This window comes from Moschus berezovskii, chromosome 16 (genome assembly GCF_049115385.1).
Source record: "Moschus berezovskii isolate FMDL1 chromosome 16, NW_MosBer_1.0, whole genome shotgun sequence".
Taxonomy (NCBI): domain Eukaryota; kingdom Metazoa; phylum Chordata; class Mammalia; order Artiodactyla; family Moschidae; genus Moschus; species Moschus berezovskii.
Genome location: NC_142475.1, coordinates 64,749,698 through 64,769,887, shown reverse-complemented (window position 1 = coordinate 64,769,887; position 20,190 = coordinate 64,749,698). Strand labels below are relative to the sequence as shown.

Below are 20,190 nucleotides of genomic sequence, written 5' to 3'. Positions count from 1 at the left end.
TTCATGCAAGAAATTAGTCTAGATGGTTTTACCTTGTTGTTTCTGTTAATCTTTAAAAAATTTTTATAAGGTAGGTATGTTATTCTGCTCAGGCTAACCTAATGAAATACCATAGGCTGGTGGTTTTGAACAACAGAAATGTATTTATTTATTTAGGCCATGCCAGGAGGCTTGTGGGATCTTAGTTCCCCAACCAGGTATTGAACCTGGGGCCATGGTAGTGAAAGCATGGTGTCCTAACCCCTGAGACCCTCCAGGAGCCCCTGGGATGTTGGTTCACAGTAATTCTGGTTTCTTTACAGTTCTGTAGTCTAGGTCCAGCAAATATTTGACTCCCACTCCTGGTGCCAGGCACCAAATTTGGGGCTGTGCACCTACTGTTTCTGCCTCTAAATAACTCTTCAAGGTACTTATTCTTATTTTCCAAATGACAAAACCAAGGTTACTTATTACACGATCTGCCAACAGCGCACAGCTCGTAAGTGGCGTCTTGCTGGTTTCCAAGGCTGTGATCCTTCACTGTGTGTTTGCTTTCATTGGCTCACAGGCCCGCTCTAAAAATATTTGTCTGCTCTGCTTCAACAAGTTCTTTTCGAAAAGTTTATTTTACCAGCTTCGTAGTTCTGGTTTGTCTCAGTTGGTTTAGCAGTTTCAAGAACAGAGCAGACGGATCAACTCTGTGAATAATTAACGAGGTGAGTTTGATCTCTGGCCTAAAATTGACCGTTCAACTTGATTATTTGCCCTGAACAAAAAGACAAGGAAATTTTCCCTACATAGGCACTTTTCAATGCCTGGAGAGGAAGGGAAGTCAGAAGAATCTTCTTACTCTCTCTCCCCTCTAAGAGATGAAGTCCCCAGCTCAAGGTCATAGGGGCTGAACCACACTTGGTGACTGTGACTTGACTCCACGGAGACTGCACATGGTTTCGAAAATTAAATAGTTTCAGATTAAGTCATTATGTATGACCCTAGACAAGGTTACTCATTCTCTCTCTCAGTTTTCTTTGTCGTTTGTAAACATGGGTTACAGGACTTATAGGCACTAAGCTAACATTCTGCAATCAAATTAACACTTTTCAGAAGTCAACAACTAATCAAAATGCTGCACGTAGAGCTGAAGCAGGGTGCTGGATGCCCCAGTTTCACAGGCAGGTACCTGTTACTGGACTGTAGGGATATCCATAGTGGTCCCAGGGCAGTGGCCAGGTGGTCAGGAAGATAAGAGTGCTCTGGTGGTGAGGTGAGGGTTTCAGGGAAGCAGTTACTTATCAACTGATACGGAAGCGTTTCCATATTTTAACAATAGGTACAGCTGGTAAATGAATATGTGTCTTTTGCAATGTGAATATGCATTTCTAGGGGAATTTACTCTGTGTTTGGTAGTACAGCTAACTTACTGATGATTCCATATAATCTACACAAACATTCTGGAAAGTGCTACTTCAGGTCCCTTTGATCAGATAAGGAAGTTCTAACACTCTATAAAAGTGACAATGGCTGGTAAGTGGCAAAACGGTGATCCGAATTCAAGCTGACTTGCAGCAGAGCCAGACTTGTATGCACAACGGGAGAGCAAAGGGAATCCCGGTTTGTAATGCACAGCTGAATCTGAGAATAGGGGTAGGAAAGGAGGAAGAAGAAAGCTGGGCTGCAGGACAATTCAAATAAGGGATAAAGAGGTTGCAAGACACCCAGAGTCCTTGGGCAAGAATGACATTAAAAACATTTATGCCACTTGCACTTACGAACGCAATAAAATATTGACAATAGATGAATCTGAGGAAAGGGTAGGCAGAAGTTCTTTTGCACTTTGCTTTTATTCAAGTTACTTTGAAATTGTGCCCAAATAAGAAGTTAAAGTAAAAAAGTAAAGTCCTTTGCACACGGGACTTTGTCTACCATTAGCTCTTTGTCATCTCTCAGTTGGATTATTCAGTTTCTTGCCTTCATCAACTCATTTTTCAGAGCAACAAGGGCCATAAAGGAAAATCCAAGTCTAATATTCCACCTCCTCAATGTTTAGCAGTACTGCAGAAATCTGAAGAGAAGCCGTTGTGATTATGTGATTTGGAAATGCTTGCCAATGAGAATGAGTGTAACATGCAACGTAGCAGGGAGAGCATTGACCCAGGAGTCAGATGACCGTGGACCGAATCTTGTTTGGTACATTTTTCAGCTCAGTGAGTCTGGACAAGTCGTAACTTCAACTGTAAAATGAGAATCATAGTGGTGAACTCCCAGTTTATGCTAGGGATTCAATGAAATACCACTTGTAAGGTTTTAATCATGGGCTCTAGCATATAGTGGGGCTTCCCTGGTGGCTCAGATAGTAAAGAATCTGCCTGCGATGCAGGAGACTACGGTTTGATCCCTGGGTCGGGAAGATCCCCTGAAGAAGGGAATGGAAACCCACTTCAGTAATCTTGCCTGCAGAATCCCATGGATGGGGGAAACTGGAAGGCTACTACAGTCCATGGAGTTGCAAGGATCGGACACAACTGAGTGACTAACACTTTTTTTCTTTCTGGCCTATAGTATGTGCTGAATAAATACTTTATGTCTCATTCTCTGAGGCTCAATTTCCACACCTATTCAAGAAAAAACAGTAATCATACCTTAAGGAGGGACTGCAAAAATCAAATATGATAAGCTGTGGAACATGCTTTGAAAAGGCAACCTATTACAAATGAGTGTTGTTATTGCCACAGATAACCAACATAATCCAAACGTCCTCTTGCTTCTCAAGAGGAGTGTTTCATTCCATCTTTATTACTTTCAAGTTTTTCCTGATTCTTTAATCTGGATTTCTCCAATAAGTGGAATTTATTTATAAATTTATGGAATTTATTTATACCTCTGAACATAATTCCCATCTCCCTGAAGTGCTTAATCCAGGGCTGTGGACACTGCAAACACAAAAACATTTGCATTTCCAAAGTGAAGTCTAAGAATATAATTGGAGAAGAAAATGGCAACCCACTCCAATATCCTTGCCTGGAAAATCCCACGGACAGAAGAGCCTGGTGGGCTGCAGTCCATTGGGTTGTAAAGAGTCGGGCACGACTGAGCAACTAACACTTACTTACACTTAAGGATATAATAGGCAATATAAAGTGAGACTTGTCCAAAATGATGCTATAAATTGATAAAAACATGAGGGGCTCTGTGTATTTGCTCCCTATCGAAGCGAATCCTCAATTTGGGTACTTAGGCTGGTCGGGAAACATAATCCTAAGTCTGAAGACTAGGGTGCAGACATATTTGTGGGAGGCAAGGGCCATTATTCTGCCTACCACATCATCTTAGTATGTGGCATCATAGTACAGTTAGAAGTTATTTGCTAAAATGTTAGTTTATCTGTTTATAAATTTTAGTTTCATATATGTGCATACATACATACCCACACAAATATATATGTGGATATTTAGTTAGTTGTGACACACAGGGCATGTCTTATTGCAGGTCAATAGAAAGGCCAAAAAATACTGTTCTAAAGCAAGGAAGGAAAACCTTGGTGAGTTTAGGAAAATAAATATAGTCTGATGAGGTTAGATTAAACCTTGACGTAGAGGGGCAGTGATAAGAAGAGAAGTCAAAAAAAAGCATAAGCAGAGGCCAGGTTTTGCAGGCCAACGGTTAATGCAAGGAAGTTAGATCTCATTCTAAGAATTATTGGAAGCCACTAAAGGATGCAAATCAGCTGTACACTGATATACATTTTTATTTATTTTTAAAAAAATCTTTTGGCTGCCTCACACAGCATGCAGAATATTAGTTTCCTGACCAGGGATCAAATCTGTGCTCCCCGCATTGACAGCACAGAGTCTTAACCACTGGACAACCAGGGAAGTCCCTGATCTACATTTTTAAAAGAAGGATAATTTTGGATACCTTCCACGACTACCTTTCTATTGTTTGTTCAAGTTCATAGACTGGATTCTAGAATTTGCCAAGCTAATCCAATAACCAAGTGCTTTGCAGGGAATTAGAATGTTTATAGCAGGGACTTCCCTGGTGGTCCAGTAGTTAAGATTCCACAAGCTTCGACTGTAGGGGGCATGGGTAATGGGGCAATGAGTTCCTAGTGAGGGAACTAAGATCCTGCATGCTGCATAGCACAGCCAAAAAGAGAAAAAAAGAATATTTATAACAGAATAAGACTGCTAAACCACTGAAATAAATTCTTGGAAATACCAATAAGACTAGCTCAGGTGGTGAAAAAAATAAAACTCTCATAGAAACTCACACACAATCTACTAATTTTTATCTTTGAGTAAGCAAATATTTTCAAACACTTGAGAGCTTTTGATATTACTGTAAATTGGCACCATCTTTTATAGAGTGCTACATGGTTGTTCCTATCAAAATTTAAATTTTGCATGATGTTTAAGCCAGAAATTCCCCTTCAATGATTACATCCTTCAGAAACATTCACATACATTCCAAGAACAGGTGTAGCAAGATGTTTGCAGACCATTCAAAAATAAGAAAAACACGTGTATTAATGGGCACCCATGACACATGCAGAGCATGACCTGATTTTTTAAAAACTGGGGAAATATATGAAGATAAGCATGTCTGAATATTCACAGAAAAAAGTCTACAAGAAACACACAATATGCTTCATATTAATAATCCTTGGTTAGATGTGGAACAGGGTGAGAAAACAGAATGGGGGTTATCCTTCACTTCTACTTTATATGCTTTGGTATTTAAACTTCTTTTATATTAAGCACATACATTTTAAAATGTACAGTAAAAAAAATAAAATGTACAGTAAAAAAAAAAACTACATTAACAAAAATATTCACAGGCTTTAAAGGGCAGGCAGAGAGAGGCATTAGCTAGGGAGGTAGAAAGTGTCATAGCTTTGTGATGACGGCAATGCCCAGAGCGTTTGTCAGGTTGGGTAGAAACCAGAGTCAGATGAACTTGGCTTGGTGTGTGTGTGTGTATGTATGTGCATACACATATATTTATAATATTCTCCCAAACACCTGGGCCAGATGGTTTTAACTATTATAAAACCAAATGCTACAGTGCCTCTGACCATCTTAACTCCAATTATATTTGTTTGGCTTAACCTGCTCCAGAGTGAAATTCATCTGTGAGATGTTGGAATTGAGTCATGAACACTGGACAAAACAGGAAATGGGAAAATGGATAATGGCAGTGACCAATCCCTGAGCACTGATCTTCCTACCAGGACCACTTCTCGGTGATTTACATATATTACTACTAACTCCATAACCCTGCTGGGTAGGTGACATACTATGCCCATTTTACAAATGAATACAGTGCAGCTTCCCAAGCCAGAGGAGGTCATCTGCACAGGCGGGATAGCAAGGGAGGTGCTGGGGTGTCAGCCCAGGCTTAACTTCAACTACATTCAATGTTTTCCTGACTGCTTCTCAGCTCCCTCGAAACAGAGAGAGGAGGCTCAGTGTTAACCATGTCGGAACTGCTGGGCTATGCCTAAATTCAGCTGAATGACGGTGCTAAAGATAAGAGGATATTTTTACTAGAGTAAACTGAACATGCTTCCAGAGGTTTTGATAATGTTTCCTAGTTGGCTGAAATCTATATCAGACCTATGGAAAAAAGGAATTTTGTTCTCAAAACACCTCCCCCTGCCCTCACTCTAGCCACAGACAGACAGATATGTGTTTTACTCCTAAAGTAAAGAATGATGAGATGGCAGGATGATGCCAGAAACTTCTCTCTGATAATACCTCCTCCTACGCGCTTAAGTCTCCCCAGGAAGCCTATCCTGGACCTTCTCCACTTTGCCATGTGGGATTAGCTGCCAGAGCCCCTGCCCTCCAGGGCTATAGTTCCTGATGCCTGCTGGTCCTCCGCGTCACACTTTAAGCACAAGATATTGCATTCATTGCTTGCTGGTCCGTTTTCCTCAGCAGAACGTGGGCAGGCACCTATAGCATAGGTCTGTCACTACAGTCCTCTTTCTAGTCCTAGTGAGCAGCACATTGCCTGGTAGTCCCCCCAGAATACTTAAAGAATGCATACCGTTCCAGGCAGGAATGTCATTTGGAAGGGCAAAGAAAGTAGAAGGACCCAGCAGAGAAGTGTCTCTAAAGGTTTGATAAGAGCAGCTGCAAATAGTCCAATTCTGAGCTTGAGAGGAAAGAAGTAATGAATATGTCTTGTGTAAAACCCCTTTGTATGATACTATGATGGTGGATGCATTTGTCAAAACCAACGAATATACAAGACAAACAGTGAAAACTAGTTAAACTGTGGTTGATAGTGATGAATCAATGTTGGTTCATCCATTGTAACAGAGGCATCACTCTGATACCCTTGTTGATAGAAGGGGAGGCTGTGTGGTTAGGAGAGAGCTTATATTGGAACTCTATGCTTTCCACTGAATTTTTCCATGAATCTAAACCGCTCAAAAAAAAGTCTATTAGCATTTTTTTAAGTAGTAAAATAGATGTCAGCACAAAGAACTGCCAACCTGTGATGCTTTATGGCTTTATGAACAACCTTGCTCTTTCTGAAATATAAAAAGAAATAGACCCCATTAAAATAAAGTAGAATAAATCATGCCTATCCATAGAAATACAGAATTTTCTCACAGGTATGATGTATTGGCTAAGAGTAGAGGCAGGTAGCAAACAGAAATGTATTCAAGTGTGTGTATGTGTGTTTGGGTGGGGGTGGGGGGAAATCAGTGTTCATAAGGCAAAAACAAACAAAAATTCTAAACACTTTTTCCAAAACAAAGGAGATATGGATTAGTTTATTTCTATCACCATCTTTTTCCTTATCCATGACCCAGATTTGAATTTCCAATGTTAAAGATCATAATAAAATTTGCCAGTTCTCAAGCAAAAGTTTTGTGTACAGTTCCTGGTTTTCACAATAAAAGCACTCCCTGAAATTCTTCCATCTTATCATTATTAGGGCTTCCCTTGTGGCTCAGCTGGTAAAGAATCTGCATTCAATGCGGGAGACCTGGGTTTGATCCCTGGGTTGGGAAGATTCCCTGGAGAAGGGAAAGGCTACCCACTCCAGTATTCTGGTCTGGAGAATTTCATGCACTGTATAGTTCATGGGGTTGTAAACAGTCAGACACAACTGAGCGACTTTGACTTTCACTTTATCAGTATTAACTTTTTTACATATTAATTTTTTCTATGAATGAGGTTTAGGGTTATCCCCAAGGAACCAGTATTAATTAGTATTAATTAATTACAATTAATTAAGTAGATCAACTAACAGCTACTATAACCATGTCCGAGGATAAAGTTGCACTTGAAATCTTGTCATAGACTCCTGCTGGAGTTTGGCACCTCACACACAGAACTATGGATCCAGGGTCCTAGAGTGCAGAAAAACTTCAAGGTCACTTATTCTTAACAGAGCTATCCGTGGCAGAGCCAACTAAATGTTCTATATGAACTTGATTTACTTGGTCTCATGTAAGCCCTTTATCCCTTTCAGACTGAGGTCAAGTCACACAGGCCTGTTTCTGGCTGAACTGCTGTGTGACCTTGCCAAGTTAGGTTCTTCTTTAAGCCACATTGACTTATTTAAAAATTAGTGCCTCCAACATAGAGCTTTTTCACTAGCTTACATCAAAGGGAGTGCTTTAGTCAAAGGAAGTCACACAGAAGGGCAGAGAGAAGAGGGGCAGTTTGAGGAATTTTCAGTGCCCAGCCACAAGGAGAGAGGCGAAATGAAGGTCTGGCCAATATTCACCATAGCCTTGTCACTGTGACGCAGGATAAGAATGGAAACTTCCTCTTAGCTGAAAGTTGCCTCTTCTCTTTGCCTGCCTCTTTTTGCCTCCAGTGTCACTTCCTCCCAAGTTGCTACAACAAGAGTGAAAATTCCTGTGCTGTTCAGATTATGCTGCATGCTAAAAGCTGGAGCAGAATAAAGTACCTTGCATTCAAGGGGTGGGAGTGATCAGATGCTCTCTTGGTGGAGGAGCCATAGCCTGGGGCTTTGAAGACCAGCATTCCTGTTCCCAGGCCACAACCGCCAACTAGGTGTGTGTGCTACGTCGTGTCTGACTCTTTGTGACCCCATGGACTGTAGCCCGTCAGGCTCCTCTGTCCATGGGATTCTCCAGGCAATACTGGAGTGGGTTGCCATTTTCTTCTCCAATGGATATTTCTGACCCAGGGATTAAACCTGTGTCTCCTGCATTGCAGGTGGATTCTTTACTGCTGAGCCACCAAGGAAATCTTACAGGCCACCAGCAGTCGTTTATTAGCTGTATGTCCATGTACAAATCACCTCATTTCTCTAAACCTGTTTCAACTGTTAAATGAAGATATTAGCCTCTGTCCAGAAAGGTTATTGTGATTATTAAAATAGAACCGAGCAGGCAAGGTGACCTCACAATTGTCCATATTATTACTGCAATCTCTCTTCTTATCCCCTCTTGGCTCTCCAGCACCTTAAACATTCTCAGAAAATACTTGTTGAATTAATGAGTAAACATATAACATGTAGAAACATGTTAAATGGCTCATTTACTAAAGATCGAAGCTCAAGAAATACTTCAAACACTATAGCAGTAGCTAAAAACTAAAGGCTTAACTAGAGTCATTTCTTTCTCTTACCAGTTTCTTTGAATTTAGTTAAGAAATTCTCCAAGAGTAAACGGAAGACTTCTCACCTCCAGACAGTATTTTGAATAAGCTTTTGGATACCTATAATATCCCAGATTTCCTCTAGTTAATCTCAGTAGCTTCTGATCTGGGCTTTATGTACACTGTTTCATTTTAGACTCAAGAACAGCCATCTGAGTTATATTATAACATATTATACAAGTAGGAAATAGCAACATACTCCAGCATTCTTGCCTGTAAAATCCCATGGGCAGAGGAGCCGGGTAGGCTACATACAGTCCATAGGGTCACAAAGAGTTGGACACAACTGAGCACACATTATGAGCACATATTATATTTATCATATATTAATTATGTTATTTTACAAATAAAATAGATATTCAGAGAGGTAAGTGAATTGACCAAAGCAATAAATCACACTGCTGTTGTTGTTCAGTTGCTAAGTTGTGTCTCTTTGTGACCCCATGGACTGCAGCATGCCAGGCTTCTCTGTCCTTCACAATCTCCAGAGTTTGCTCAAATTCATGTTCATTGAGTCAGTGATGGTATCTAACCATCTCATCTTCTGTTGACCCCTTCTCCTGTTGCTTTTGATCTTTCCCAGCATGAGGGTCTTTTCTAATGAGTTGGCTCTTTGCATTAGGTGGCCAAGTATTGGAGCTTCAGCTTCAACATCAGTCCTTCCAGTGAATATTCAGGGTTGATTTCCTCTAGGATTGACTAATTTGATCTCCTTGCAGTTCTAGGAACTCTCAAGAGTCTTCTTCAGCACCACAATTCCAAAACATCATTTTTTTTTGGAGCTCAGCCTTCCTTATAGTCCAACTCTCACATGTGTACATGACTACTGGAAAACCACAGCTTTGACTATACCTTTGTAGACAAAGTGATGTCTCTGCTTAATATGCTGCCTAGGTTTGTCATAACTTTCCTTCCTTCCAAGGAGCAAGTCTTTTACTGCAGTCATCATTGGCAGTAGTTTTGGAGTCCAAGAAAATAAAACCACACTGCAGATAGGAAGAAACTGTTTCCAAGGGGGTGCCTAATTTCTGCCAAGACTACCAGCAGAGCCAGAAGTAGAGAAACTCTGGTAGTTTGACTATTAACCTTAACCACTATTTGATCCTATGGGCCTAAGATCAGATTCTCTGCCTCCAGTTTAGCCTAACAACTGAGAAGACTCAAAGTTGTCAGGTTAAAAAGAATGCACAGAAAATTGATACTCCAACCTTGGGAGTTAATTACATTGCTGCACAAGTTTCCCCAAAGAAAAGAGCAGAGAGTTCATCTTTTGAGTTATTATGGCCACACTAGACAAGGCAAGAGAGACTGTATTATAGCAGTGGCTTGTGTTGGTTTACTATACAGAAGAACCTCTTTCTCAATCATGGCACCAAGGCTTTGACATGCAGGATGTAAAACCTCTTGCTCCCACTTACCTTTGCTCCCATCTAGCCTGGCCTGGCCACTTCCCCTTTCATTTGCACGATGCAAAGGCCCGAATTCAAATTCCACATCATTACCTAACTGGCAGTAAGAGCCATCAGTAGAATGAGCAGCACAGCCTCTAATTCTGGGAGGTGGGAGGAGAGTCACATTTGCTCTCCCTGTTTAATCCATCCTAAGCCTCTGCTACTTTACCTCTCTAAAACCGCAGTCCTGACATCACCTCGAGATAACAAGGCTTTCTAGTCTAGTGCTTCCCCGGTGGCTCAGATGGTAAAGAATCCACCTGCAATGCAGGAGACTGGGGTTTGATCCTTGAGTTGGGAAGGTCCCCTGGAGAAGGAAATAGCAACCCACTCCAGTATTCTTGCCTGGGAAATCCCATGGACAGAGGAGCCTGGGGGGCTATAGTCCACGGGGTCACAGTTAGACACGACTGAGCAACTAAGTTTTCCAGTCTAGCAAATCCCAACCTCCAAATTCATTCACTCACTCAAAACACAGAGTATCTCTGCCTGTTCCTGTGTTAAGTGTCAGATACACTGAATTAGACAACAGGTTGCAGAAGGGAACCCCAAAAAGAAATGGCTATCACTGAAGCATGAAGCAAAGACATTTTGAGAACACTCAATCTTCATTTATTCACTCCCCATTCTTCTTCCCTGAAATAATATAATCTGTGTGCACTCCAAAGCACCTGGCTTTCTCCTCCACCTCTTCCAAAGTTCAGCATAAATTCACCTTCAGGAAGCCTTCCTGACTTGATGGAGAGAGATCCTCTCCCAACACCCAGCACATTTTTCACTGCTCCTATCACATTTCTAAATCCCCTCTTGTAAAGTGTTGTTTTTTTTTTTTTTTTGGTAGTAAGTAGTTTTAGAAAGTAAATTACATGAGGACAGACATCATGGATCTGGTTTATCTTTATATGTTAGGCAATGGAATTTAGGAGACTCCAACTTAACTGCTGTTGTCACGGTTCAGTCGCTAAGTCATGTCCCACTTTTTGTCACCTCATGGGCTGTATAGCACACCAGACCTCCCTGCCCTTCACCATCTCCCACTTTGCTCAGACTCATGTCCACCGAGTCAGGGATGCCATCCAACCATCTCATCCTCTGTTGCCGGTTAAGTACTTCATGAATATTAGTTGTATTAGTTACATCCTTTCCTCTATCATCATTGTACTTTGAGGGCTTTAATCTGACTTCTCCAATTTCTTTGAGCACTCGAGTTACACCTACACACATCTGCTTTATTTGAATACTGACCAACTGTCAATGCTTCACAGGGCCACCTTTCATTATATTTGCTCTGTATGTATGAAAGTTTATTTCCCCTTAGAAACAAGCTAGATGGCACAGTGGTAAAGAATCTGCCTGTCAAACACAGGAGATGCAAGAGAGGCAGGTTCGATCCCTGAATGGGGAAGGAGGAAATGGCAACCCACTCCAGTATTCTTGCCTGGGAAGTTCCATGGAAAGAGAAGCCTGGCGAGCTAGTCTATGAGGTCGAAAAGAGTCAGACAGGACTCAGCACACACAATTACTAGAAACAAGATCAGGGGATTATCTAAGGTTTTGTCTGTAAACTTTTTATGTTCCAGTATCTCATCTAAGGCTCAGCATCACGGAGCCCTTCATACTCAGTGCTTTGCTGTGATTGCAAATACAGACACTAACCTTTTTTGCATCTACTCTGCAGATAAAAGTGCTATATATGTTTAATAAGTAGTTTTTCCAGGAAATTCAGTAAAAGGAAATAAAAGCCCTTTTGCACACTTTCAGGGCCTGTTCATTTCGGAGGTCCTTTAAAACACTTTCAAACATGTCATTTTCCTACATTAAGCAAACTAAATCCACTTAAGAGAAACATGAACAGCAGCCTCCACCAAAATTACCCCCAAACTGATGCACATTCCACATTAGGCGCCCCTCCCTTCACTTTCTTGTGCAATAAGAACCTCGATCAATTAAGGACTACTGCTCCAAGGAAAAACATCTCACTGCTGCTTGAGCTTTCGATAACTTTCACCATTCAATAATCTTCCTATCTAAAACCCTCATGGAAGCCCATTGATAGAGCCCAGATTTTTGAGCCTCACAGGACTGCGGTAGTGGCTTCGGGTGCTGGCCTTAAGATCACTGCTGGTCTCCTGCACACCAGTCCCAGAGGCCACATCTGCTCCGTATCTACTGCTGACACCTGCATCCTTTATCGTGTCAACAGGGCACATCTGCCTGTTTTCTGTAATTAAAATCACTCAGCGAACCAATTCTCTGTTTGGGATTCTGAAACCACCTAAGACACAACATGGTCACTGATTTTACCTTCCCCAATACAGATTCCAAAATGTGAGTGTGGTTTCCAGGAAAGTTTGCACTGATTCTGAAAAATCAATGTGTATTGAAAATTTATGTTTACAAGACATTCTTCATGAACAAGGAGCCCAGAAGCAATGGGTGATTCTCACATGGTAAATGCAGGGAGGGTTTTCAGTCATTAAATGAATTCATCAAAATATTTACTGAGTAATGCAAAAATTGCAGTTAAGCTGACGAGCTTGGCTTTGGACAAAAAAAAAAAATGGCAGGAAAAAAGTATACAAAAAAAAAAATAGAAATAAATGTAGTTAACACTAATAGATGGTTTATTGGAAACCCTCAGAGCATTTTTCAAAAGGATTTGACAGATTTTATTGTAATGAGACATAGTTAGGAAGAAATGGTTTAAAAGATGTCATCAATCTTTTATTTAACTAAGCACTTGCCCTTCATTTTGAAGGAAATGATAGTTTCAAATTGGAACCTCCTTCTCAAGAAGTGGTATGAGAACATAATATTGATTTAACATATAATCGTCAACAAAAATAAAATTTACACAATTCACCAGGAAATAAATGCACGTGGAATTTATCAAGTTAAATGATAAATAATTCTCCATGGGTTACAAGTATTATCAGTAAGAACAAGACAATATGATGAAAAGTCGAATAAACCAGTTATTTAGTTACCTTAATTAAAAAAAAAAAAACCTCACAAATAAAACATAACTTCCCAAACAAACCCTTTCAATGATCATGACACAATAGATTGTATTCTAATTTTAAAAAAAAAAAAGGTTAGACAATCACATAATAACAAGTCTTCAACACAGTGGATTCCATTCTAAGGGAAAAAAAAATATAGGAAACAAGTAGTCCTTAAATTTTTTTCATTATCCATATTATGTTGTAGAAAATTAAAGTTTTGCTTCCAAAAATATGTTTCCATGTGGTTGTGGTGTTGTTGACTGGTGCTATTAGGGACAGAAGCACCAAAGACATGAGAAATGGAACCACTGAAGTATCATTTTTTCATAAAAACTAAAAATTTCCTTAAAGGTCTGGAGTAAAGTCTTCTGCTAGGTGTGTTAGTGCTATAAAGTCATTTTAAATTAAATGTGGAATAAAAGCTAGAAAAAGTATGAGTTCTTTCAATATAAAAAGTTGTGTAGCTCAAGTTGTGGGCTCCTTTGCTATACATAAGCAGTCTCAATAAAATATTTGCTTAAGTAAGAAAATAGAATTTGTCTGATTACATTTAGCATCCGTTCCAGTTGAGTGTCTTGCTTATCCCTGCCAGAGCTTCTGAAGAACATTAGAATCAATATTCCTTGCCTTCAAAGAGCATCCATAATTCACAGTACAAAAGAGTTCTAGAGTCTTAGTCCTAAGGAGAAACAAAAATTAAATGTATATATATATATATTTTTAAAGTGCCAGATGTAGCCATTGTCTGGACATTCAAAACTCTTATCCACATCTTCAAGAAAGATGCCAACAGTTGATTCGATCCCCTTTCTTTGCAACTTCCACTGGCTGGTTGATGCTTTATTTTAACTATGACGGCCCTAATAAAACTTCCAACAGAATCACGGTTCCAAAAGCATTATGTACGTACTTCCCATCTCCGTTGCTCCGTAAAATCGCATGAAAAAGCTGCAGCCGAAGATCTCTTAACTCTTCTAGCTAAATTTCAAGTCCTGTTATCAAAAACCTCCTCCTGAGAGGCAGAACTGCTACTATGGATGTGGATTTTTAGTTTTTCCTTCAAGTTGAGATTTCTCACAAAGCTGCAACAAAGAGTCATTGCTATCCCTGGGCCTAATGACATTCACTTTCCACTGAAGGTTGAAAGAGGGAGACAGAGATCCAAGACTGGAAGAGAGAGCTGGCCCAGAGCTGCTAGACAGTGCTGTTCTGTTCTTCCCTTCTGATGCCTACACAATGGTCATTACATTCAACTTTCCCTTGACTGTGTTCAACACAAAAGACAATTCAAATCTAACAGGCTCTCCTAAATGTCTTTACCCACTTTGCCTTGCTCCGCTTTTCCACAAGCAAAAGAAAACAAACACAAAGCTGAAATTATTAAAGAAGGAAACTGGATTAACATTTTCAACAGGAAGACGGATGTTTCTTCAAAGTCCCGGACCAGAGCTGAGTGTGGTTCATCTTTAACAGTCAAAGTGATAGGACATGTCTGGGGATTCCTGCGAAAACAGGGAACATAGCCTACTCCCTTGTAATTAAATGAATTCATGTTGTGGTGCTATGAAGAAGGTCTAGGCTTTTAAAACTTATGGCCTCGACTTCCTAAGTTTGAAAAAAAAAATGTAAGAATACAAGGAAATCCTTCAAGTTTTGCTGCCTTGATTTAAAGATCTCCAGGCAGGATGCCTGAGGATGGCCATGGCTGTATTACTTAAATATGGATCATTCAAATATGATCCTACGCTAACGCAGGTAAAAACTGGGTCACAGAATAACTGTATAGTCCACGGAGTCACAAAGTGGCTGAGCTCAGTGACACGACTCTCACTTACATACTGTATCAAGTGTGGCTAGCAATACCTTATCACTGAAATATGCCTCAAGCCAAAAATTTGACCTCTGGCAAAACAAGAGTGAGTGAAGGGGGTGAGGCAGTAAAGGTGAAAAAAATTCACAGGACCACCACCAAAGCCTTAAATTAAGAAAACAAGTTACCTTCACTATACCAGAAGGGGGTCGGCTGGGGGATTGACAGGAAATTGACCTGAGGATGAACACGGCCACGCAGGTTTAATTAGATCAGGGACACAAAGGGCTCTTCCCTCCTCTGATGACAAACACAGCAGCTCTTAAGTGCCTACAATAGCAGGCTATAAACAAAGGCCGCAAAACCGAACCAGAACAGAATCCTTCCCTTAGCTGGCCTGTGACAACGATTTACTTGAAACCTGGGAAGCGGTGAGCCGCTCAGGACACTCCGCCAGAAGCCAGCTCCAAAAGACAAATCGCAGGGGGATGGGGCGGGCTGAGGTAGCCAAGTCTTTGTTTTGCAGCCCAAGTTTACTCAACTATTTGTCACACTTCACAGGGGCTTGTTTGGTTTCAGTCTGCTGATCCCAGACCTGGTTCAGGTTTCACCAGCCTTGCACCCCAGGAAAACGATAAATAAATCAATCACCCCAGCTTCCCGTATCCCTCACACTGCTCCTCCGGGGGTGGCGGGGGAGGGTGGAAGCACACCACAAACCTGCTCTGGCCTTACTACAGGGCATCCTCCAAGCCCAGGGTAGGAGGGAAGCGGGCAGAAGGCAGCGGTAGGCATTGGCATTCCGAACTTGTCTCCATCCCTAAATTCGGAAGAGCTGATTTTTGGACCCAAGTCCAGCAGGGATTCAAGGGTCTGGCAAGTCCACAGTTTGTCTCACCTCTGGAAAAGAAGGCGGATTGAGCCAGTGGGCAAGAGGCCGAGAAGCGCCCCCGGCCAAAGTGCTCCTACCTGCTCCCTCTTCCTCCTCGGTCCAAGATAACAAACTCAAGCCACAGCTGGCTGCGCTCTGCGCCAACTCTGTTTTCCAAATGGCCCAGGAGCCCAGATGGGGCCCAGAAGGCGGTGGAGGAGGGAGTGAGAGGAGGGAGCCGGCACGGGCAGCGGGGCTGCTGCAAACAGCTCGTCGGCTCCCCGGTCAGTGCACCACCGCTTCTCGGTCCCCCTCCTCCTCCCGGCCCGGCGCGGGGGGACGCCCGGGAGGCGGCGTAGTCCGCGCAGCGTCGCTGTCGCCCTCGTCCGGCTCGACGGGGTGCAGGTGCGTGGCCAGCTCCTGCAGGACCGCGGTGCGCCCGATCTGGTCGTTGCGCCGCTTCTCCATGATCAGGTCCTCCAGGCTCTGGAACTCGAGCGTGTGGGTGCGCTGCGCAGAGAGCTGGATTTGCAGCCGGTAGGGCTGCTTGCCGATGCGCAGCTCGCCGCCGATCTTGAACTCGCGCTTGCCATAGCGGCACCAGGCGGCGAAGCTCTCGGAGTTGCGCCAGCTCAGCTCGCGCTCCTTGGCGCCCACGTGCGCCAGAGCGTTGCGCACCACGGCGCTGGGGCTCAGCGGTTTGTAGCGGTACAGATCGTTCACCACACGGCCGCGCCGGCCCTGGCTCGCGTCCGTCAGGAAGCTGTTGCTCACCTCTAGCCGGTGCAAATGCACCACCTGGAAGTTGCCCACGTAGACGGCCCAGTGTGGGTACTGTGCCTGCGACACGAACTCCACGAGATCGCCAGGCCTGCACTTGTTGAGCAGGTTCTCGGGCGTGTAGGTGCTCAGCGCCGCGGAACCCGGCGAGAAGCTTTTCTGGTAGATGCATTCATCGCGGTAGAACACGGAGCACTCCACCTCGTGCAGCCGCGGGTCGTAGGGCTGCGGCGGGGGCAGCGACGGCCCGTCCCCGCCGTCGGGCAAGCCCCCGCCCCCGCCATCCGGCCCCTGGGGCGGCGGCTGCGGCTCCACGTCCTCGTCGTCATTGGAGAAGATGTAGGAGACCCCGATGCGGGGCCCATCGTCCCGATCCACGCCCGTCGGGTCGGCGGTGGGCACTTCCTTGTAACTTAGGTGGGTCAGTTTCTCCACCTGGTTGCCCATCACGCTGCGGGCACACGTTCACGCCGCCGGCAGAGGAGAAAGCGAAACCACCACTAGGGTCATTGGCACCGGTCCCCGGACAGGGGTTGAGACCACCTGTTGGGAGAGGAAGGCAAGGAAGCCGTGTAGGAGGCGCTCCTCCGTGATATGGGCGATCTATTCTTAAAGAGGAGGAAGAAAAATTGGGGGCCGGGCACCTGGAGTCATTTTACGGGGAAATCTCAGATGCAGCGAGCTTTCTCTCTCACTTTTCTGCCTCTAGGGCCACGGTCACAGGAGGCCGGGCAACTCCAGCTCGCCCCTGCCCCCAGCCCTTGACCTCGCCCGGGCAGAAGCCCATTGCATCAGTGACTCCTACTGCTTCCGCCAGGGCCATACCTGCCAATGCCAAGCAGGAAGGGGGCAAAGAAACTTTACTCCAATTCCCCTTTCCTATCCCCCCACCCCTTTCATCTCAGGGTCCTAAGTCGGTTCCAGAGACGTCCCCGCCCCACCTCCATCGCTAAGGAAACCGGCGAGGATCCAGCAGCGCAGCCCCGGCAGGTGAGCCGCCCTACCTGGCTCACCTGCGGCGCTTCCTCCTACCGTCTCGCCCGCCCCTCCCCCGCGCACCCGCCCTCCGGCTCGTGTTACCTGCGCAAACTCACCCGCCTAGAAGTGGAGGCCGTGGGGAACTGGGAGCCCCCCGCCCCCTACGCCGCCGCACCCTGAGACTTCTTAGGGCGAGTTTGCAGGTGTGGGCTCTGCAGTCTCTCCTCTCCGGGCGCCGGCGGCTGCGAGGCTGGGCGGGAGGGAGCAGAACATGCCTTGCCCCCCGCGGCTACGTAGCGGCTCCAGACTTGAAGGCGGGGAGGGGCGCCTCTTCACGCTGCACCCCTTCCCTCCTGCTGGGGCTGCTTCACCCCCTCACCCGGATCTCGTTTGTGGGGGGAGGTGGGGTTCTCTAGAAGAAGCAGAAGGAAGCAGCCTCGGTGCCCGGCGGCGGCAGCTCCCGCTCGGGCCGGGCGAGCAACAAGCGCCGGAGCGGGAGGGACGGGATTGTAGATCCGGCTCCGAGCTCCCAGGGCGGGAGCGCAGCCCCTAGCATTTAAAGAGACAGGGGCTCGCTCCCAGTGCTCCGGTCTTTCTCGCACGGCGCTGAGCCTCCGGCATCCCCGCCTCCGCCCCGCCCACCCAGGCCACGGGGCTCCGCCCAGGCCACGCCCCCGCCTCCGAGCGGGTTTAAATCGCGCTGGTAAATAACCGAAGGGCTTGAGTGGGCTGGTAGTCTTCGCGCGGTTGTGTGCACCTAAGTAATGGGGACCTTACTTACCTTCTTAGAGTAAGACCTGTAGTGGAGTCCGCGCTGCTTACTCCGATCATGTTTTTCGGAGCTGTGAGTTTTAAAATGAAGTTGGAAAGCAATGGCCACCTACCAGTGTAGAGAGAAGAGAGAGATTAAGAGTTTGATGTTTGTTCTGCCTCTTCATCTCCAGAGTACCTGGAGAGGGAGGAACAGTCAACTAGAAAGCAAACAGAGTTTTGCTTCTTTTCTTTTCTTCCCTAGAATCAATTTCTTGCCAAAGGTCACAGAAAATAATTTCTTACTAGGACAACTGGAGAAGTACTTCTGTTTAGAGGTATTTCCAGAATAAGTCCTATGAAACTTTCAGGTAGGGAAAACAAAAAATTCTCAGAAAGGAAACAAAGCAGAACGAAGACTTGACTAGGGACTTAATTCTAAGACCTAGGCTGTTACTAATGTCCTTCTAAATTAGTGCAAAGTAGTTTTTCATAACCTCCGTTGTTGCTTTGAGAATTACGGGTTCATCCAGCGAATAGTGAAAGAGGGCATTCAGCTCTGGTCATTCAGCTCTGGTCATTCAGCTTTGGTCGTTTATCTTGCGGGTAGAGGATGTAGGAATTGCCTAATTGTCTTTAAATTAAGGACATATTAGCAGAGGCCCTCAGTGAATGTTATTTCCTTCCTGCTAACTTACAGAAGGAAGTGACAGGAGGCCAGTACTGCCTATTAACCTAAACTACAGGAGGATACTTCCTCTCTCTCCCCTCCAGGTTGGTTTTGTTTCTTGTATCTAAGATGAAAGTTACCAAAGTGTTTTGTTTTTTTAATAATGGATCAGATTGGGTGGTGGAGGGTTGACACTAAACAGACTTTCACTGAAACACCCAGAGTAATTCTTGGAATTAAGAATGCAGCTCAAGACCTCCTCTACTCTGCTTTCCACACTGTGTCTGTTGACTCAGTTTTTCCAGGTAACACAATTATTTATTCAGTGTGTATTCTGACCAGTGGAAACGAGTATACTAACACTACTGCGATCTTTTTTAGTTTGGAGTGTAGAGGGGGAGAAATCAATCTACTTATGTACTTTTTTGAACACCAACAATCAATATTGGCAGGGCTGTGATGGGAGTTAGTCCTTCAGCAAGTCTAAGATCACAGTACAGGTTAGACCAAAAATGACTTTTGTGTGTCTGCTGTGTAGATTAAGTATTTTCTGACCAGCCTCAGGCATGTGTGACCAGAGGAGTCCCCTCCCTGGACTTTTTGATAACACATGCTCTGGGAGGTGCTGTTTTACCTGAATAGTATTTGCCACCACCATAAGAGCTCATGTAAATACCCATTTTACAAGGGAGGAGGGAGAGGGAGTGTTAGACTATGAGAACCAATGACCAGTCATCTCATGTCTGTTAGACCGTGAAACCTCTGCTGCCATCAGCTATGGTAGGCCACTTTGTCCCTAGGTGGTACTAGGTAGGCTCCCTGATGATGGGAGAATCCATAGAAGGACACAGTAGTATGGTGGTTTGCAACCAGCACCCCAGGGCACAGATCTAATGAGTCACGAAGCAACACCTAGTTGTCCAGGTTTCTAGCCTATTACCTTGATGAGCTCTGTTCACAACAGTGACTCAACAACAGTTCTTCTGTTTTGTTTTGTTTTTAATAATAAAGGGTCCAATTATTGGACTTTACATAAAGTATTGTTTAAACCTTAAGGGAAGCAAAACAATATTCTTGATATAACCTGAATATAAAACATTATCTGTGTTTTAAGAAACAATCATCTTGAATACAAGCTTGAAAACTTCAATCGATTTGTTAAAAAGTACTGATAGATGGTTTTATCATCAAAATAGATATTCAATAAATTCCAAAATACATAGAACCATCCTAATGTAATGAACC

General features: G+C 43.9%; 1 protein-coding gene across 1 annotated transcript; it reads right to left on the bottom strand.

The window, feature by feature from the left end:
- Positions 1-12,783: 12,783 nt before the first annotated feature.
- LRATD2 (LRAT domain containing 2) lies at positions 12,784-18,140 on the bottom strand. The gene is made up of 2 exons (XM_055432097.2): positions 17,642-18,140; positions 12,784-17,090 (listed from the first exon to the last, which is right to left on the bottom strand). Exon 2 carries the CDS (start codon positions 16,992-16,994, stop codon positions 16,053-16,055), a length of 942 nt encoding a protein of 313 aa, XP_055288072.1. The 5' UTR covers positions 16,995-17,090; positions 17,642-18,140; the 3' UTR covers positions 12,784-16,052.
- Between the last annotated feature and the right edge of the window lie 2,050 nt (positions 18,141-20,190).